Here is an 18,463-nt window from a genome sequence, read left to right on the forward strand (position 1 = left end):
TTCAACCAGTCACTAACTCATTTAAAACACATTTGCAAACTGACATTGTTGAAATCATTTAGGTCAAAGTATAGTAATGTAAATTAAATTAACACAGGCAAGCCTGCCCAAATTCAATTAAATCTAGAGGAAGGACAATACTGAGAAAATAGCAAAGGAAACTAGGAAACACCAAGGTAGGGATGAGGGAACAACGCAAAATTTTTTTAAGTTTACTGGATAATGAAAAGAGCCTGTGTCACCCACAGGATTCCCCATCTCCCTATACTTCAGGAAGGAGCAAGCATGTTTAGGTTCTATTCAACACAGCTCTTTGCAGTGGGTACTTTATTATTTTAATGGATTAGCATACTTAGGGTTTAAAAAGTAAAAGTTGTAGGGAAGTCTCCCCTCTTGCTGGGGTATTATTCCCATTTCATCAGAGAGGAAACTGAAGCTCACGATGGTAAACCACTTTGCTTAGGCACAATAGGAAGCAGCAGAACTGGGCTTGTCTGCTTCTGTCACAGAAATGTTGCCGCCTGATAATTAAGCCTTTCTTTTTCGAAACAGAATTGCGAGCGCCTGTAAATGGGGTTTGTTTGATAAAGCTCCTCACAGGCCGGGTGGGGCTCAGTCTGCAACCCTCATCCCTCCAGCCTCCCGGGGAGGCCAGATGTCTCTTCTTACCACAACAACACAAAGCTAGCTTTCTCTCGCCTTTGCTGAGGCGTGGGCACCAGACAGGAAACCCAACAAAAGACCAGGGATCCAGGCCCAGGGCCGCCGAAGCTCGGCGGCGGGCCCGGAGCGTGCAGGCAGGGGATACCCTGGACCCGCCGCACCCCGCGGACACCGCCTGCCTCTGTAACCGGTATCCAAGGCTCCCGCGCCCGCGCGTTCCGCCCCAGGGTGGGCGGCTAGGCCTCCGCGGACCTCTGCGGAGGAAATCATCCAGGCCTGAGTCCAGGAAATCTTGCCTTGCGGAGAAGGCCTGAGCCAAGCCCCGCCCCCGAGCCGCCCCTTCCGCTCGCGCCGGGGTGAGGTCTGCGGGGCTGTCGGGATCCGCTCGGACGCGGCCACGTTGTCCTGAGCCTTCTGAGCGCCTGGCTCTGCGAGTCCAACCGGCGGCGCCCGACCAGCTGCCCCCTCGCATAGGCGCTGGGCTAGGTGGGGTCGCAATATCCCCACGCTCCCTCGGCCGGGCGCAGCGGCGCCGGGTTCCAGCGCGCGGGCGCGTCTGGGATCAGGGCCGGGGAGGAGCCGCCCTCCGTCAGCCGGGCTCGCCTCCCGGCGCCGCCCAGAAGCAGCGAACGGGAGGGAGCGCGGTACAGCTGGGCTCCGCGCAGGGCTGGGCGCCGGGGCCCATGCCCGTGCGCCCCCGCGGGCCCGCGCCATGGCCTCCGGGAGCGTGGCCGAGTGCTTACAGCAGGAGACCACCTGCCCCGTGTGCCTGCAGTACTTTGTCGAGCCCATGATGCTCGACTGCGGTCACAACATCTGTTGCGCCTGCCTCGCCCGCTGCTGGGGCGCGGCGGAGACCAATGTGTCGTGCCCCCAGTGCCGGGAGACCTTCCCGCAGCGGCACATGCGGCCCAACCGGCACCTGGCCAACGTGACCCAGCTGGTGAAGCAGTTGCGCACCGAGCGGCCGTCGGGGCCCGGAGGCGAGATGGGCGTGTGCGAGAAACACCGCGAGCCCCTGAAGTTGTACTGCGAGGAGGACCAGATGCCCATCTGCGTGGTGTGCGACCGCTCCCGCGAGCACCGCGGCCACAGCGTGCTGCCGCTCGAGGAGGCGGTGGAGGGCTTCAAGGTGAGGGCCGGGCGTGCGGGGCGGGGAGGGGCCGGAGCGCGAGTCGGACAAAGGGAGGAGAGAGCCAAAGGGGCTTCCTTTTTTCCGCCTAGAAAATGGCTGAGCCGGACGTGTGGTTCACAGCCGTCATTTCCTCTCTGTCCGCTCCAGAGCCTCGCCACTCAGATTTGGGAGGAAAACCTGTAGCTGGTGAGGAAGCCAGAAGTCTCCCCACCCCCACTCTCATTTCCTTATGTGCCTCTATGTTTACCCGCTCACGGGCACATTATACATAAAGACGGCCCATGGAGATCCCTCTTGACGGTATAAAAGATATGCGTAAAACCACGTCCACAACGACAAGCTTCAGAGACGCTCGCACTCCTGTCGGCTCCTAGATGATCTGAGACAAAACACAGTCGGACGTTAACTGGCTGTATACACATCAAGCAGAGGCCCATCACCTCTCCATTCCCCAGCACTTCCCTGTGCTCCGTCCTCTTCTAGAAGCTCACGGAAAAGAACGAGCTCCTTACTACCTAAGTCATTTAACCACCGTGAGACTCGTAGGAGATAACACAGTTATGAAGATTGAGTGAAATAAAATGATGTGTGGATCCCTTTGTGAACTCTTGAACCAACAGACTGGCACAGCTAAACAATAACGTGGAAACAAAGTATTAAATATAAAACAGTTGTAAGGCAACATTCAAGGAGTGCATGATCTTTGTGTTTGAGGACTGCAGGAATATGTACACAATTATGTACATGTTTAAATGTGAGTACATTCATGCAAAATTGTTCACTTAACATTTATGGTGCTTTCAAAAATATGCTTTTACTCACACTGGTGATAACCCTCTAGTAGGTTGAGAAGGTGGTGTTTGCCCATGTCACACCAGAGGAAAATAAGAGAAGTTAAGTCATTTTCTCAGTACGCGTCTGTGAAAGAGCGACAACTTAAAGCCTCCTAGTCCATTCACCTTTCCACTAAGCCATGCAGTATCCTTCCAAGGGCAGGTAGGTGACCCACCATTTAAGATACAAACTACCAAAGGAGAGGTCTGGTGACCCCTGTGCCCTGGTGATGGCAGTATGGTCCAAGGATAGGCTCTAACCAGAACTTGGCATCAGGAATGTGGGTTGCACGTGTGATAAGCAGAATAGCCATATTGATGGTATGGTCTGCCTAATCTTCAACTGCCCACCTGTTTTTGCTTTTCTTAGGAGCAAATCCAGAACCAGCTGGACCACCTAAAAAGAGTGAAAGACCTAAAGAAGAGGCGTCGGGCACAGGGGGAACAGGCACGAGCTGAGCTCTTGGTAAGGTTCTTTGGAATTCACAGGTAATATCAGTTCTGCCTGTCACTCTCTTTTTTTTTGTGAGGCTGTTAAGCTCCCCTTAACCTTGTGCAGTCAGGTCGCCCAGAACTTCTAGGTGTGGGTGGAACAACCTTATATGGCAGTTGGGAATTCACCTGGAGAACCAAGGGATTCCCTCCCACATTTTGGGGGAAAGGATGGAATAGCTGAGTTTAGAACCCCTAGACATCTGACCTATCAAAAGTTTAATCTGCTTGCTTCGTGCAGATCAAGGCTGATCCCTGACAAAGCTAATACAGGTGAAATTCTTGGGCACAGTTAGCCTCCTTTTGTACCATTCTGCAGACAGTTGCTGACAGTGGCTTTCTGTAAGCCCGCCTGTTGCTTCTTGCTGGAATGTTCCTTTTCTTGACAGTTCAGTTCTGAACTTTTCAGTTTGTTCCCTTCCCCTAGTCTCCCAAAGCCTAAGCAAGTGACTAATGTGCTGATTTGTGATAGGGATATTTGGGGGGGGTTTGTTCTGGAAAAAAAGAGAGTTTTATAATATATACTTATATGTCTACCATCTAAGTGTTTAAGCGTCTTTTGAACAATAAATAAAATATAACAAATTCCCATCCATTAGAGGTATTTGCATCTGAAAAGCAAACTCTTAGACTAGTAGTGTCTAGCACCATCTTGTGAGAAATTTTGTCAGTCCTGGCCAGGGTGTAGTATAGAACTTTTGGACTGGGAACTCATTCCCATGATGCCGTAAGATCCCACCACTTGTTCTGCTCACAGAATCCACTGAGACCTCAGTTGCCTTTTCTTGAAAATAGGTCTGATTGAAGGAGAATCTTCTAGTGAGCCTGAGTGGACTCAAATCATTAAGCACACCACTGTGTCCTCTGTGGGGGGGATTGTCAAAGGGGGGAAACAGCCCTTCTTTGAGAATCAGGGCACCTGGACATACTTCTTGGCTCTGTCAGTAGCCAATTGAATAGATGGAAAGAGTAATATTACCTCTCTAGGCCTCAGTTTCCTCATTTGTGAAATAGGTAGGTTGGACTAGACTTTTGGTTCTTCAGCGAGGTGAGTACTGCCCTCTCCTCCTCTCCGTGGTGTGTGGGTGTTTGGTTGGAGTGATTGGGGAGGGTTGGGCAAGGATGCTAAATGTCCTGCAATGCAAAGAACAGTCCCATGCAGGCAGAATTGTCCCCCCCACCAGGGTGCCAATGGCATTCTCTTTGCAAAGCACTGAATTAGTTGAGCTTTAAGGACTCTTTCATTTCTAAGACTATATTGTATTGTTTATGCATTGAAAGACTTGTCCCTCTCAGGAGAAGTATAAGTTCGTGAAAAGGATTTATAAGCAAGGTGCGTGTGCATCACTGTTGCACAGTAAATAGTATACCTGAATGAAATGATGGGGTCTTGGGGTGGATAGCCAGGGGAGAAATATGAAGGGCTCTAGAAGTAGCCTTTCCTCTCTTCACTGCCCTTGCCTGTCATCCACACAGAGCCTGACCCAGATGGAGAGGGAGAAGATCGTTTGGGAGTTTGAGCAGCTGTATCATTCCTTGAAGGAGCATGAGTATCGCCTCCTGGCCCGTCTCGAGGAGCTAGACTTGGCCATCTACAACAGTATCAATGGTGCCATCACTCAGTTCTCTTGCAACATCTCCCACCTCAGCAACCTGATCGCCCAGCTGGAAGAGAAGCAGCAGCAGCCCACCAGGGAGCTCCTGCAGGTGAGGCTTTGCACGCCCTGCCAAGGCAGCTCCTGCTAAAAGTCTCCCTTCTCTCTTTGCCAAGCAATATCCAGGACACCCAACTGCCTTGCCAACTCTGTGGGAGTAGCCGGGGCTTGCCAAGCTCTCTGTTGGGCATGTTGGAGAGGAAATGTACAATAGAGGACCTGGTTGACACAGCTTGGGTCAGTCAGTTGCACTGTCTCATGGAAAGGGCAAAAGGGAGGCCTAATGCCCAGGCCTGTCCTGCACTGATAAGTGGTCTGATCACAGGCTCTCGACCTCTCTGGGCCTCAGTGACCTCATCTACTCATTATGTAATGAGGGGTTTGGCCCACATGTCATTTAAAGACCCTCCTCACTCCAGTTACCCTGTAATTTTAACATGTATGTGTGTATCACCACAGCTACAAAACAAAGAGATGCTTGAGTGGGAGTGGTCAGCCCAAGCAGTCTTGTGATTTAATCTTGGTAGTGCAGGTGATAAAGCTGCAATGCACCCAGCCCAGGAAGACCACTGGAAATGAGCTGATGCCTGACTGTCATTTGTTCATTCAATGCATATGAATTGTCTATTCTGGGTCAGGCACTAGTCTAGGCACTGGAATTAAGTGGTGAATAAGCTCTCCTGAAATTTAAATTCTAATGTTGAGATCATATGATAAGGAAGTAAGCAAACAAGTATCATTGGTGTTGATAAATGCCATTAAAAAGGGGCTGATAGGTTAGGGTTAGGGTCAGCAAATTATGGCCCGCCACCTGTTTTTGTATGTTCTGCAAGCTAAGTATGCTTTTTATAGTTTTGAATGGTTGGGGGAAAATGAGAAGGATGTTATTTCATGATATGTGAAATTATATAAAATTTGAATTTCATTATCCATACTTTTTGTTGGAACATAGCCACGCCCATTCATTTATGTATTGTCTGTCGCAGCAGAGTTGAGAAGTTGTGACAGAGACTGTATGGCCTTTTCCTTAGAAGAAGTTCACTGACTCCTGCTTTAGATTAAAACGAGAAGTCTTAATCTTGAGCCTTAACTAACACCAATATTTAATTGCCAGGGAGAGAAGGAAGAGCTTGCAAAGCGAACAGTTGACCAGAGAATGTGGCAAAGGGAGGAATAATGTTTCAGGAAGGAGGGAGTGGACAACAGAATCTAATGCAGTTGAGGTGAATTAATATAAGGGCTGAGATACATTTGGTTTAAAAACATGGGCATCATTGATAATCTTGATAATAATCATTGTCATCTCAATGATTGTCATCTCAGATAATCATTGATATTCTGCCACAGTGGAATAATTTGGTCAGGAGCCACATGAGGGAGAGTTGTGGTGACAGAGGGTGAATGGACACTGGAAGAGTAAATGACTATTTCAAGAAGTAAGACTGTGAAGGAGATATTAAAAAAAATACTCGGAGATGAGGTAGGATTTTGGGGCTTTACGGGGAGGGGATGCTTAAAGAAACTAGCTAAACATATTTTAAAACGAAATGTGGAAAGGAGCACCTATGTTATAAGGATTCAGGCGAAGAAAATTACTGAAGCTGTAAGGATGAACTAATCACTAATGGGCTGTTTCTGAGAAGGCAGAAGGGAAAGGTAACTAAAGCATATGTGTGGGACTTAGTTTTGGAAGATCTTCTGTTGTATGGGAAGAAAGGACGGTGGGGGCAGGTAGATGCAGGCATGTTGTGCACTTTGGTAGCTAAAACCCGTTGGCTTTTTTAAAAATAAATTTATTTTATTTATTTATTTTGGCTGCATTTGTGTCCCCATTGCTGCGTGAGGGCTTTCTCTAGTTGCAGTGAGCGGGGGCTACTCTTCGTTGCGGCGCGCGGGCTTCTCATTGCAGTGGCTTCTCTTTGTTGCAGAGCACGGGCTCTAGGTACACGGCTTCAGTAGCTGTGGCTCGCAGGCTGTAGAGCGCAGGCTCAGTAGTTGTGGCGCACAGGCTTAGTTGCTCCGTGGCCTGTGGGATCTTCCCGGACCAGGGCTCGAACCCGAGTCCCCGCCGTTGGAAGGTGGATTAACCACTGCGCCACCAGGGAAGTCCCCCGTTGGCTCTTATTCTCTTTTGAAGTTAGAAAAGCAGGACCATCTGCTCCCATTGAGCAGGAATTAGAGAAAATATGAGCTTTGAAGAATGTGGGAAAGTTCTGAAATTATTGTTTCAGAGTATGGGAAAGCCATCTGGTTTGTGAGATGTATTAGAATTACTTGGTCAGTGGACGTCAGTTTATACTGGGACTTGTCTGCCCAGTTGTGTGACCTTTTTCTTGTCCCTGCTTTTTCAGACTGTTACTGCTCTGGTGCCAGGCATGGGGAGAGCAGGTAGTTGGGCTCATCCGGGATTAGGGCTTTGCAAGATTTGAGGTTTTTGTCTTGTTGTTTTTTGTTTTTTTGTTTTTTGGTTGTGATAAAATATACATAACCTAAATTCACCATTTTAATCATTTCAAAGTGTACAACTTAGTACATTTAGTACATTTGGTAAACTCAGTGTTGTGCAACCATCACAGCTATGTAATTCCAGAACACTTTCATTACCTCGAAAGGAGACCTCGTACCCAATAAACAGTCACTCTTCATTCCTTTCTACCCAGTGGCAACCACTAATTTGTATCTTTATGGGTTTGCCCATTTTTTTAAGGTAGAAGGTATTTGTGAGAATATTTTTGAGCACATGGACCGTGAAATCAAAACTGGATGATAGGGACTTCACTGGTGGCGCAGTGGTTAAGAATCCACCTGCCAATGCAGGGAACACAGCTTCGAGCCCTGGTCCGGGAAGATCCCACATGCCGCGGAGCAACTGCAACTAAGCCCGTGAGCCACAACTACTGAGCCTGTCCTCTAGAGCCTGTGAGCCACAACTACTGAGCCTGCATGCCACAACTACTGAAGCCTGTGCACCTAGAGCCTGTGCTCCACAACAATGAGAAGCCCGCGCACTGCAACAAAGAGTAGAGGCCATTCGCCATGACTAGAGAAAGCCCGTGTGCAGCAACTAAAACCCAACACAGCCAAAAATAAATAAATAAATTTATTTATTAAAAAAAAAAACTGGGTGATAAGGAAAAGTAGAGAAAAAAGAGGGGTTGTGGACTCCATGGGGAAGAGGGGTCATGGTAGTCATTAGAAAAGTAAGCTGAATCTTACTTAATGCGGGAAAATTAGAGCATTCCCACTGAGGTCAGGAAGTGGGCAAGATGTTCACTATTGTCTACCTGTATTTAACATTGTACATATGTATACACACACTCACACAGGAATATTAGGCAACTGTGAAAAAAAAAAGGAATATACTATGAACTGATACAGAGTGTTTTCTATAATATATTGGTAAGTGAAAAAAATCAAAGTGCAAAATGTAGAGTGTACTACTTTTTGTGTAAGAAAGATGAGATAATTGGAAAATACATGTATCTGTTTATTTTTGCAAAGGAAAGACTGGAAGGATAAATAAGAAAATAATGGGAATGGGGAGAATGTGATGAGAGGAGTTATGAGAAAGAGTGACAGACTCTCTCTGGCCAAATCTCAGATATTTTGAGCACCAATATAAATAAGAACAGTGATGGATTATAACCCATTGAATAAAGTACGAATTGATGGGTCCATACTAATAATAAATAAGGGAAAATTCTTCCTTCCAGTAGAATGTTGACTAAGTAATGTAGAAGGAATTTTAAAAATTTATTTATTGGGTCTTCGTTGTTGCACGTGGGCTTTCTCTAGTTGCTGCGAGCAGGGGCTACTCTTTGTTGTGGTACGCGGGCTTCTAATTGCAGTGGCTTCTGTTACGGCACACGGGCTCTAGGCGCATGGGCTTCAGTAGTTGTGGCAGTAGTTGTGGCCCATGGGCTTAGTTGCTCCGCGGCATGCGGGATCTTGCCAGACCAGGGATCAAACGGTGACCCCTGCATTGGGAGGCAGATTCTTAACCACTGCACCACCAGGGAAGCGCTAGAAGGAATTTTAAAGGTCGAAAATGATCATTTGGCAACTATCATATTAAAAGTTAATTTAGACAATAATTATCGACAGATGCTAAACCTAAGGGGAGGGGGAGTTTGATAGGGACTGGCATATTAACATAATTTCAAAGTATCACTTTTAGATTACTTGTTGATTACAAAAGGAAAAATAGTAGCTATAAAATATCACCAATAAGGGACAAGTGAATATCATGTTTATTTAGAAGCAAACAGCGTACACTAGTCAAAGACGGTACAGCTTGAGGACTTCCTGAGTGGTGCGGAGGTTAAGAATTCGCCTGCCAATGCAGGGGACACACATTCAAGTCCTGGTCTGGGAAGATCCCACTTGCCGCGGAGCAACTAAGCCCATGCGTCACAACTACTGAGCCCGCTCGCCTAGAGCCCGTGTTCCACAAGAGAAGCCACCTGCAATGAGAAGCCCACGCACCACAACAGGGTAGCCCCCGCTTGCCGCAACTAAAGAAAGCCCACGTGTAGCAAAGACCCAACACAGCCAAAAATAAATAATAAATAAATAAATGAAGTAAAAAGAAAAAAAGATAGTATACTTTAGTTTAATCATGACAGCAATATCTGGGAAACCCAAATGGAGAGATATTCTATAAAATAATTAGCCAGTGTTAAGGCAATGTGTCACAAAAGCCACTCCAGACTATAGACACATGTCATCATAAAAATGCAATGAACGATCCTGGATTACCTGAGTGGGGAGGGGAGTAGCTGTAAAGAATATTAATAAGACAATTAAATTAGGTTATGGATTGTCGATTATACAAATGTATCAATATTCAGCTTCCTGAGTTTGATAACTGTACTATAGTTATGTAAGAAAATGTACTTGCTCTTAGGAGGTACAGAATCATAAAGGGGTAAAGGGATATAATATAAACAATGACCTCTCAAATGATTCTAAAGATAAATATGTCTGGGAAAAAGAGTATACAGGAGCTCTTTGTGCTAGCAGCTTTTCTGTGTATTTGAAATGATTTCACAGTAATACGTCAAAGAAATCAAGCTAGACAGGCAGGCAGTTGTGGTTCAAGGGTGGGATGCTTGAGTCAGTAAATTTGAAATCTTGAGATCCTTGACCAGTGTGCAGGAGGAGAGTGCAGGAAGTGCTAGAATAGCGAACAGTGTGCAGCCCAGTTTCCTCTGCCCAGTTTTTAGCTCCTGGACCATGAGTTGTGCTCCTTGTCTCCCTGGTTTCTCCCAGGAGAGCCACCCCATAGTTGGGTTTTCAACAAACATCTGTGAGAGAAAATGGAAGTTAGGAATGATTTCTCATGCTTATCCTTTTCCTTTCTCTTATAGGACATCGGAGACACGTTGAACAGGTACAGTTTTCTCTCTCCCCCGTGCTAAATCAAGCCTGAAAAGATTTTCCCTCACACTTAAAAATTCTGGAAGGAGCCCAGAGCCTGAGGACATCTTACCAAGTTGACACATGTCCTGCCTGTCCCTGAACCGAGTCACTAGTGTGCAGAGAACTAGATGGAGTGCAGCTCTTCTCAGTAAAACTCAGGAATTATTGACAAATTATGAGGGTAAGGGGTGGAGTACGGGGTCCATTTAGGAGGGTGCTGGCGGTTTATGAGGACACTTCTATGGAGAGGATAGAGACGTACAGGGACTTAGGCAAAGTGCAAGGGTATTTTATAGTTTTTGTTTCCTAAACATTTCAGAATCCTTTCTTTTTTGTTATCTCTGTCTCTCTGTGTCTCTGTTTCTGACTCTCTTTTTTCTGTAATGGGGAAAATATGGTCTAAGAAAAGTGAGACCAGCTCAGAGTTATATAATGAGTGATGAGTTACCTGGATTCTGGCTCTTGTTCTCATTATTTCTCTACTGTATCATCAGATGGAAAGTGAGGAAGAGCTACCTGGGAATTGGGACATGACCGAGCAGGAGAAGCCCAGAATGTGCAAGAAGCCAAGATTAAATTATGTTTTCAGGGTTGGATGGCAAGGACAAATGGGATAGGCCTTGGGGGCATAATGTTTGGTACCTACTGGGGCGGAGCCTGACTTTGAGGGAACTGAACTTTGAAGCTAATTAAAACCCTGAAGGGTGAAAAACCTCCAGAGGAAATGCAGCTTGATTATGCGGGAGCATTGGAGGAGATATGGGGGGTGGCACATAGATGGGGTAGGATGGCTGGGAGGGCTATGTGGACAGAGCTGTTGATAGAACTGAGCTTTTTGAGGGCTGCTGAGATGGGATGGTGATGAGCTGGAACTTGTACTAGTCCCTGCCAAGTGACCCCAACAAATACTCCCTTCACTTTTACTACTACTTTTACTTTTTGGTACCAGTCTAGCTCTGAACGAACAGAGAGATAGATCCTTTAGATTCTAGCATTTTGGGATGTTAAGGTTTGGGTTTGGCTCTCTGAGTTAGGAAACCCAAAATTTCATTGGCTTAAGGCTTAAACATAATTTTAAACTTTTGTCACCATTAAAAATGTGCAAGTAGGTAGCCCAGGGCTGGTTTGGTGGCTCCAGTGATCATCTGACTCTGAGGTTTCTTTCCATTTACCCTTCTGCCATCTGTAAGATACAGTCCTCATTCTTACAGTCCAAGATAGTTCCTAGAATGCTAACCAGCAGGAAGAAGATAAGTCACATCACATACCTTTTTATTTTATTTTATTATTTTATATAACCAGAAACCTTTTAAAAAAATAATAAATTTATTTATTTATTTTTGGCTGCATTGGGTCTTTGTTGCTGCGCGCAGGCTTTCTCTAGTTGTGGCGAGCAGGGGCTACTCTTTGTTGTGGTGCACGGGCTTCTCATTGTGGTGGCTTCTCTTGTTGCAGAGCACGGGCTCTAGGCAGGCGGGCTTCAGTAGTTGCAGCACGTGGGCTCAGTAGTTGTGGCTCGCGGGCTGTAGAGCGCAGGCTCAGTAGTTGTGGTGCATGGGCTTAGTTGCTCCGTGGCATGTGGGATCTTCCCAGACCAGGGCTCGAACCCGTGTCCCCTAGCATTGGCAGGCGAATTCTTAACCGCTGAGCCGCCAGGGAAGCCCCACATTCCTTTTTAAGCAGACTTCTCAAATTACCACAAGATACTTCTTACCTCTCATTGGCCAGAACTGAGTCACAAGGTCAAATTTAGACCAGTCAGGCATGAACCCAGTAAAATTTGGAAGATGGGAGAAGGCATATTGGGTGGGCAACTAGCAGTCAGTCTTTGCCATAGACCTCTTGAGGTGGGTGGTGCATAATTGGGTATTGTCCAGAGAGTACCTGTCTGTCTGAAGATGTCATTCTTGCCATATTTGGGAACCTGAGGATTATGGGTCATTGCCCACCACAAATATCAAGGACTTTATCATGGAATCTATTGCTTTCTGGCAAGGTCAGGCTTATATTCAGTTTAATTCAGTAAATCTTTGAGGACATGCCATGTGAAAAGCCAGGAGCTAGTACTGTGGGGGAATAAGAAGGTGAATAAGATGTCTCTCCTATTCTGGTCCAGAGGATCATAGTCTAGAAGGAGAATAGGAAAAAGGCTAGAGTGGCTGCTTTTAAAGACTGTCCACCTGTGTTGGCCAGTTTAGCCAGGTTTGTCCTGGACCCTGAAAGGTTGTAGAGTTGGGGGAGGGATTCACTTGTTTTTTTGTTGCTTTTTTTTTAAACTTAGGGCCGAAAGAATCAGGATCCCTGAACCCTGGATCACACCTCCAGATCTGCAAGAGAAAATCCACATTTTTGCCCAGAAGTGTCTGTTCTTGACTGAGAGTCTAAAGCAGTTCACAGGTAATGTAAGAAGAGGGATCCATGAGGGTTTATGCTCTCAATAACTATATTGCCTGAGAGGATGTATTTTCCAGCCAGATAATGGGATGCAAACTAAACATCTTCTTTTCTCCCCTTAGAAAAAATGCAGTCAGATATGGAGAAAATCCAAGGTAAATTTATCTACTTAATGGGCTTTTGACGTTGAAGTTTCCTGGGAAGATGAACATCTGTGCTAAAGTGTGGGAAAATGGGAAATGTGCGATACCCGCTGGCCAGCCTCCCCTGATATTTTACATCTTCCTTTTTGCTTTGTTAATTTTTTCAATTAATAGCCTCTTGTTTCAATTTGAAGCCTTTTAACTATATGCACTCATTTCTTTTTTTTTTTTTTTTTTTTTTTTTTTTTTGCGGTACACGGGCCTCTCACCGGTATGGCCTCTGCCGCTGCGGAGCACAGGCTCCAGACGCTCAGGCTCAGCGGCCATGGCTCACGGGCCCAGCCGCTCTGCGGCATGTGGGATCCTCCCAGACCGAGGCACGAACCCGTGTCCCCGGCATCGGCAGGCGGACTCCCAACCACTGCGCCACCAGGGAAGCCCTGCACTCATTTCTTAATCTACATTAATGGAGGAGAAAAATATGCAATCCAGTAATTAATCCAGAACTAGTTTGATTATTTAAAATTATTTTTAATTGAGAAAGAGAATGAACAGAAACTGTCCTAGCTACATTTCATTTGAGCTAGTGTTTGTGGTTATAATTATAGAGTTTCTGCTGCGTGTGGGCACTGGTGCTGACCAGGACAGGAGGAATCAAGCAGCACTGATTGAGGCAGAACCTCGAGGGAAGTGGTTAGGAACAGGAATTCAAGAGTCCGGCTGCCTGGGTCCTCCGCCCAGCTCTGCCACTTGATAAGGATTCTACACTATAATTTCCTCATCTGTAAAATGAGGAGGATAGTAGCTCTTACCTCACAGGGTTGTAAGGATTAAGTTAAATTAGTTACCATTGCTAAAGCCTTTTAGAATGGAGCCTGACACGTAATAAACCCTACATTTATGTTTATTAAATGAAATGTTCAAGGTATTTAAGGGATGCTCTTCCTAATACAAAATTTTCTGCTCGTGATCACATATGAGCATACAGCAAATATGGCTGTATACTAAATGCTAAAATTCTAGGCAGCCTTGTAGAATTTGAAATCCTTATATGTAGGTAATCCCTTTTCTCATTTAGTACAAATTACAAATCCCCATAATTCTGATAATTTCCTGTATATGCTAAAACTTTATTTGCATTGTATCTTTTCAGATACATACGTTTTTCACATCTAGCAATGTAGACTTAGGGAATGCTCACAAGCAAAACAGGGAGCAACTCCACTTAATACCAGAAGCTCAGACATGACGTTGCTTGATCTGACTCATTTATTTTTCCTACTCTTCTCCTGTCACTTAAAAGGCTCACTGAGAACTTATCTGTGAAAATGCTTTTTCAACTGTAAAAGCATTGTACTGCAAATGGTCTTGTTTGCTCCAGCTTGGTAGTGGATGTCACTTGAACCACTCATCCCCTAGAACAGGTTGCTTATGAAAGCCAAGAGTTATCTATGATGCCGACTTAGAACCTCCATCTCCCCCTGCGGAGCCAGCTGGCCCACTGGAGGGTGGAATCCTTAATCTTGGCTCAGTTTGGCCCCATATGCTATCAATCTCGGGCATGTCGTTATTCTTCTGCCCAAAGTTTCCAATCCCTCTTCCGTTTGAGCTCTAGGCTGGAAGATGGAGTCATACACTGTATGAAGAAATCAGTGCATGACTGACAACAGGGGTTCTGGGGTGTCTAATGGCAACCATTGCTTTATGATGACTCTAACCAAAGCTCCGTCTCTTAGGTGTTCCTGGAAATATACAGATGACTTCTGTAACTTCTTTTCTCTTTTGTTTTTTAGAATTGAGAGAGGCCCAGTTATACTCAGGTGGGTGATAGGAGACAAAACCATTTGGAAAAAGGAGTAAAAATCCTTATCAACGTAACTACTATTGTGAATGATTTTGGAAAGTGCCTAATTAGGATCCTTTAGGTTACATGTATGAAAAATGATAATAATCACAAAAATGCATCAGTTGTTTCTATGTGTTTGTAATATCTTTGCCTCCTAAAATGCTTCAGAGCTGAAACCATGGACCTTTGAATAGGAGGAAATCAAACTCAGGAGCTATGAAGGCTTATAGAGGTGAAACTGTCGTTTCCAAAAAGTAGAGCACTGCCACTGCTAGTACACTGGTATGCTGCTCTACCCACTTAGCCTTGGGCAGTGAGTGGTTTACAAAAGGCAGTCATCCTTCCAAAACTACTGAGCTCACCTCTTATTCTGAGTGCTAGGGACAGTCTAAGAGGAATCTACTGTCATCCCTTCTCTGTGCCTCAGAGCAAGTGTTGAAACTCTCCCTCTCCTTGACCATCACCAACACCTCAGGTTCAGAGACACTGTACCATCTATGACCTCATAGGTACTCAGAACTGAGGTTTGTACTTTCTAAAGTCACAGGACCGCCTTCTGTTTCATGAGATCCTCCTCATGAACAGAGGGACCCTACATACAACGGGTCTTCTTTCATTGATATCCCCTGGCTGTAATCCATATTTAATTCTTTCGACAAGTATTACTTGAATACTTTGCTTATGTCTTATATTTCCTAACGTTGCGCAGGGTACTGTAGAGGGAACAAAAGAGCATAAGACACTGACCTATCCTTGGAGTTAAATGTCTGGTTGGAGGTATGAGGTATACCCATGACATGAGGGAAAAAATGGGCAACTTGAACCAAAAACCAAGCCTCTGGGGTTCTTGGTCACCTCCATCAGTTGCCTGTCATCAACCTTTTGTGGGATTCAGTCAACCTAGCTGAGCTTTGGTTCAGAGAGAGAATGTTTGGGAGTCTTCCTCCTGAACCAGGTATGAAGAGCAAATGAGACTATATGCCAGTGATTTTAAAACAGGAAACCACCACATGATTGTAAGATGCATGTGGGACTAATGTCTTTATCCGATGTAATGTGAACATTCGTATGTTTCACAGCAGATCTGTTGATATTTGGTTGTAGAGTGCTGTACCACACCCTATCTATCTAAATTCTGTATTCTGTGAAACTTCTGGTCCCCAAGACTTTTAGGTTAAGGGATCGGACATACATGTAAGAAAACCTCAAATTCAGCTTAATAATGGATATTGTGGTTTAAGATGTGAAAAAGCAAATAGAGGTAAAAATTTCAGTACTTTGAGTATATCCTAGCTAAAAGAAGTAACTAATCCAAACAGTAACTTTCGGAATGTCAATTTCAGGATGTAATTGAGTGTAAGATGAATGTGCCTTTGTTGGAGAGCTCATATTCTCTTCTTAGGGGGTAGGAGAAAAGCTGGGTGTTCAGAGTGGGCTTTCCTGGCTCTTGGCTGACCTTCCTCTGCCCTTCTGTTCCTCTGCAGTGGATGTGACTCTGGATCCAGACACGGCCTACCCCAGCCTGATCCTCTCTGATAACCTGCGGCAAGTACGGTACAGTTACCTCCAGCAGGACCTTCCTGACAACCCTGGGCGGTTCAATCTGTTTCCCTGTGTCTTGGGCTCTCCATGCTTCATCGCTGGGAGACATTATTGGGAGGTAGAGGTGGGAGATAAAGCCAAGTGGACCATAGGTGTCTGTGAAGACTCAGTGTGCAGAAAAGGCGGAGTAACCTCGGCCCCCCAGAATGGATTCTGGGCAGTGTCCTTGTGGTATGGGAAAGAGTACTGGGCTCTTACCTCCCCAATGACTGCCCTCCCCCTGCGGACCCCTCTCCAACGGGTGGGGATTTTTTTGGACTATGATGCTGGTGAGGTCTCCTTCTACAATGTGACAGAGAGGTGTCACACCTTTACTTTCTCTCATGCTACCTTCTGTGGGCCTGTCCGGCCCTACTTCAGTCTGAGTTACTCGGGAGGGAAGAGCGCAGCTCCTCTGATCATCTGCCCCATGAGTGGGATCGATGGGTTTTCTGGCCATGTTGGGAATCATGGTCATTCCATGGAGACCTCCCCTTGAGGAGGTGAACTCAGGCCAAAAGGGCCATTGACCATACACCTACCCCAGGCATAAGACATCCTGTTGCCTTGACACTTCCTGCCCATCACAGCTGGATGTCCTTACCACTTACCGAGCCCTGCAGTGCAAGACAGGATGTCCATGTTCTCTGCCATCCCCTCCCTTCCCACGAAAATTGTGAGATGTAATGGGAAGTATTAAGATTACCCGGAAATAAAAACCACATGTCCACCTCCAGTGTTCCACACTTCTTGGTCTTACACATTACTGGAGGCGATAAAGAATATGGATAATCTTGGGTTCGGAGAGCCATTCAAGATATTTAACACCTTGGCTCAGCCCCACATAGTGATCATGGGTATTTGCTGTCATTTCTGAACTAGGGCTTTCTAAGAACCTAGAGCTGGACTAGAAAGTCCTGTCAGCATGGCTCCCTTTTGTCCCAGTTTTTCCTCCTGGGAATAGTACCTCTACCCCTGATTCCCAATTGGCCGTAGTTTTATTTATTAACTCCATTAAAGAGGTCTATATGTGTTTTGATTAGTTACCGTTATTTTACAATAATGGTGGGAAATGGTCCCACCTCTGTTATGAGATAATGTTCTAATCATTGTGCTCTTTTCTGTCTTTTTGAGGGCTTTGTCAGCTCCCTTCATTCTAATGAAAAGTCTATCCTGGTGCTGGATGCATGTCATCCAGGATAATTTTCTGCCCAGCACCATCCATTGTTCCTACATCCCCTCCCACTCACATTTGTGGACTGATGGTCAGTCATACACTATCCCTGGAAGGATTCCGGGGCAGTATGCCAGGGATTCATTGACTTTTGTCTCCTTTTCTCCCATCTCCTTTGAGGGATGGGGGGATTTACCTTTCTAATATGTGTACCATCAAGGGGCACTTCCATCCCCATGGCCATTGGATCACGAGGTGTTCTGAGGTCAGAAGACCAAGGCAGATCACTTTGAGCAAAAGCTCCCACAGTGGCTCTTAGTCCTGCTTCTCTTTGGGTACATGCTCCTCTGTTTGAAAATAAAGTGAGTATGGATGTTGTTTACACTGTTGTTGTCTTCTGGGTCTTGGTAGGATTGGGTTCATATGGGTCCAGAATCCCATTCTGGCCAGTATTTTACTTCCAACTGGATGATAAAAACATTACCATGTTACTGTTTTCTAATGGTGCTGGGAAAGTAGTGTTGGACATCCACAGCCTACAGCTTTGTTAATCCTGTCACTTCACCGGGAAAGTGTTCTTTCAAGTCCTTTTTTATAACCGTGGGGTAATGCAGCAATGCTTGGTGTAGATCAAAGAGCCCAGAACTTGCTTCCCAACTCAGAAGCAGCAGCCTAAGCCCTTGGGGGCATGGAGGTCACCACATCCTAAGGAGGAAAGATAGGCTGAGAGAACAGCTCCTTTCCAGGGTATTTGGATCTTTCCTGCTTCTGGACATGGCCTCAGAAGACAAGATTTTGTGGTCTTATTTAGTCTTGTACCCAGCATTGTGGTTCATGGCTGAAGATCATGAATTGGTGGTATGTCCTAATTCATTCATTTATTCATCAGGTTTTAAGAGAAATAACCAGGAGCTAAAGAGAAGGGCTTCCTTGAGGCTAGGTTAGCTTTGGCTGAATGCTCTCAATAGATATAAATACATATGATAGCATATATTATGTATGTATATAAAATACTACACAGATAAAAAACTCTACCTTGGGCTTCCCTGGTGGCCCAGTGGTTGAGTCCGCCTGCCGATGCAGGGGACACGGGTTCGTACCCCGGTCCGGGAAGATCCCACATGCC

General features: G+C 45.7%; 1 protein-coding gene across 2 annotated transcripts; it reads left to right on the forward strand.

Annotated features, from left to right (window-relative positions):
- The first annotated feature begins 1,023 nt into the window (after positions 1–1,023).
- LOC103090360 (zinc finger protein RFP) lies at positions 1,024–17,714 on the forward strand. Of its 2 annotated transcripts, XM_007449231.1 has the most exons (9): positions 1,208–1,795; positions 3,002–3,097; positions 4,600–4,830; positions 10,148–10,170; positions 12,481–12,596; positions 12,716–12,748; positions 14,530–14,556; positions 16,067–16,178; positions 16,459–16,668. In XM_007449231.1, the coding sequence occupies exons 1-9, from the start codon at positions 1,376–1,378 to the stop codon at positions 16,475–16,477; spliced, it is 1,077 nt and encodes a 358-aa protein (XP_007449293.1). In that variant the 5' UTR covers positions 1,208–1,375; the 3' UTR covers positions 16,478–16,668. The 2 variants fall into 2 exon arrangements, with proteins under 2 accessions (XP_007449292.1, XP_007449293.1); XM_007449230.1 differs by having other exon boundaries at positions 1,024–1,795; positions 16,067–17,714.
- Positions 17,715–18,463: the final 749 nt, after the last annotated feature.

The sequence above is a fragment of the Lipotes vexillifer genome, unplaced genomic scaffold (assembly GCF_000442215.2).
Source record: "Lipotes vexillifer unplaced genomic scaffold, Lipotes_vexillifer_v1.1 scaffold657, whole genome shotgun sequence".
Taxonomy (NCBI): Eukaryota; Metazoa; Chordata; class Mammalia; order Artiodactyla; family Lipotidae; genus Lipotes; species Lipotes vexillifer.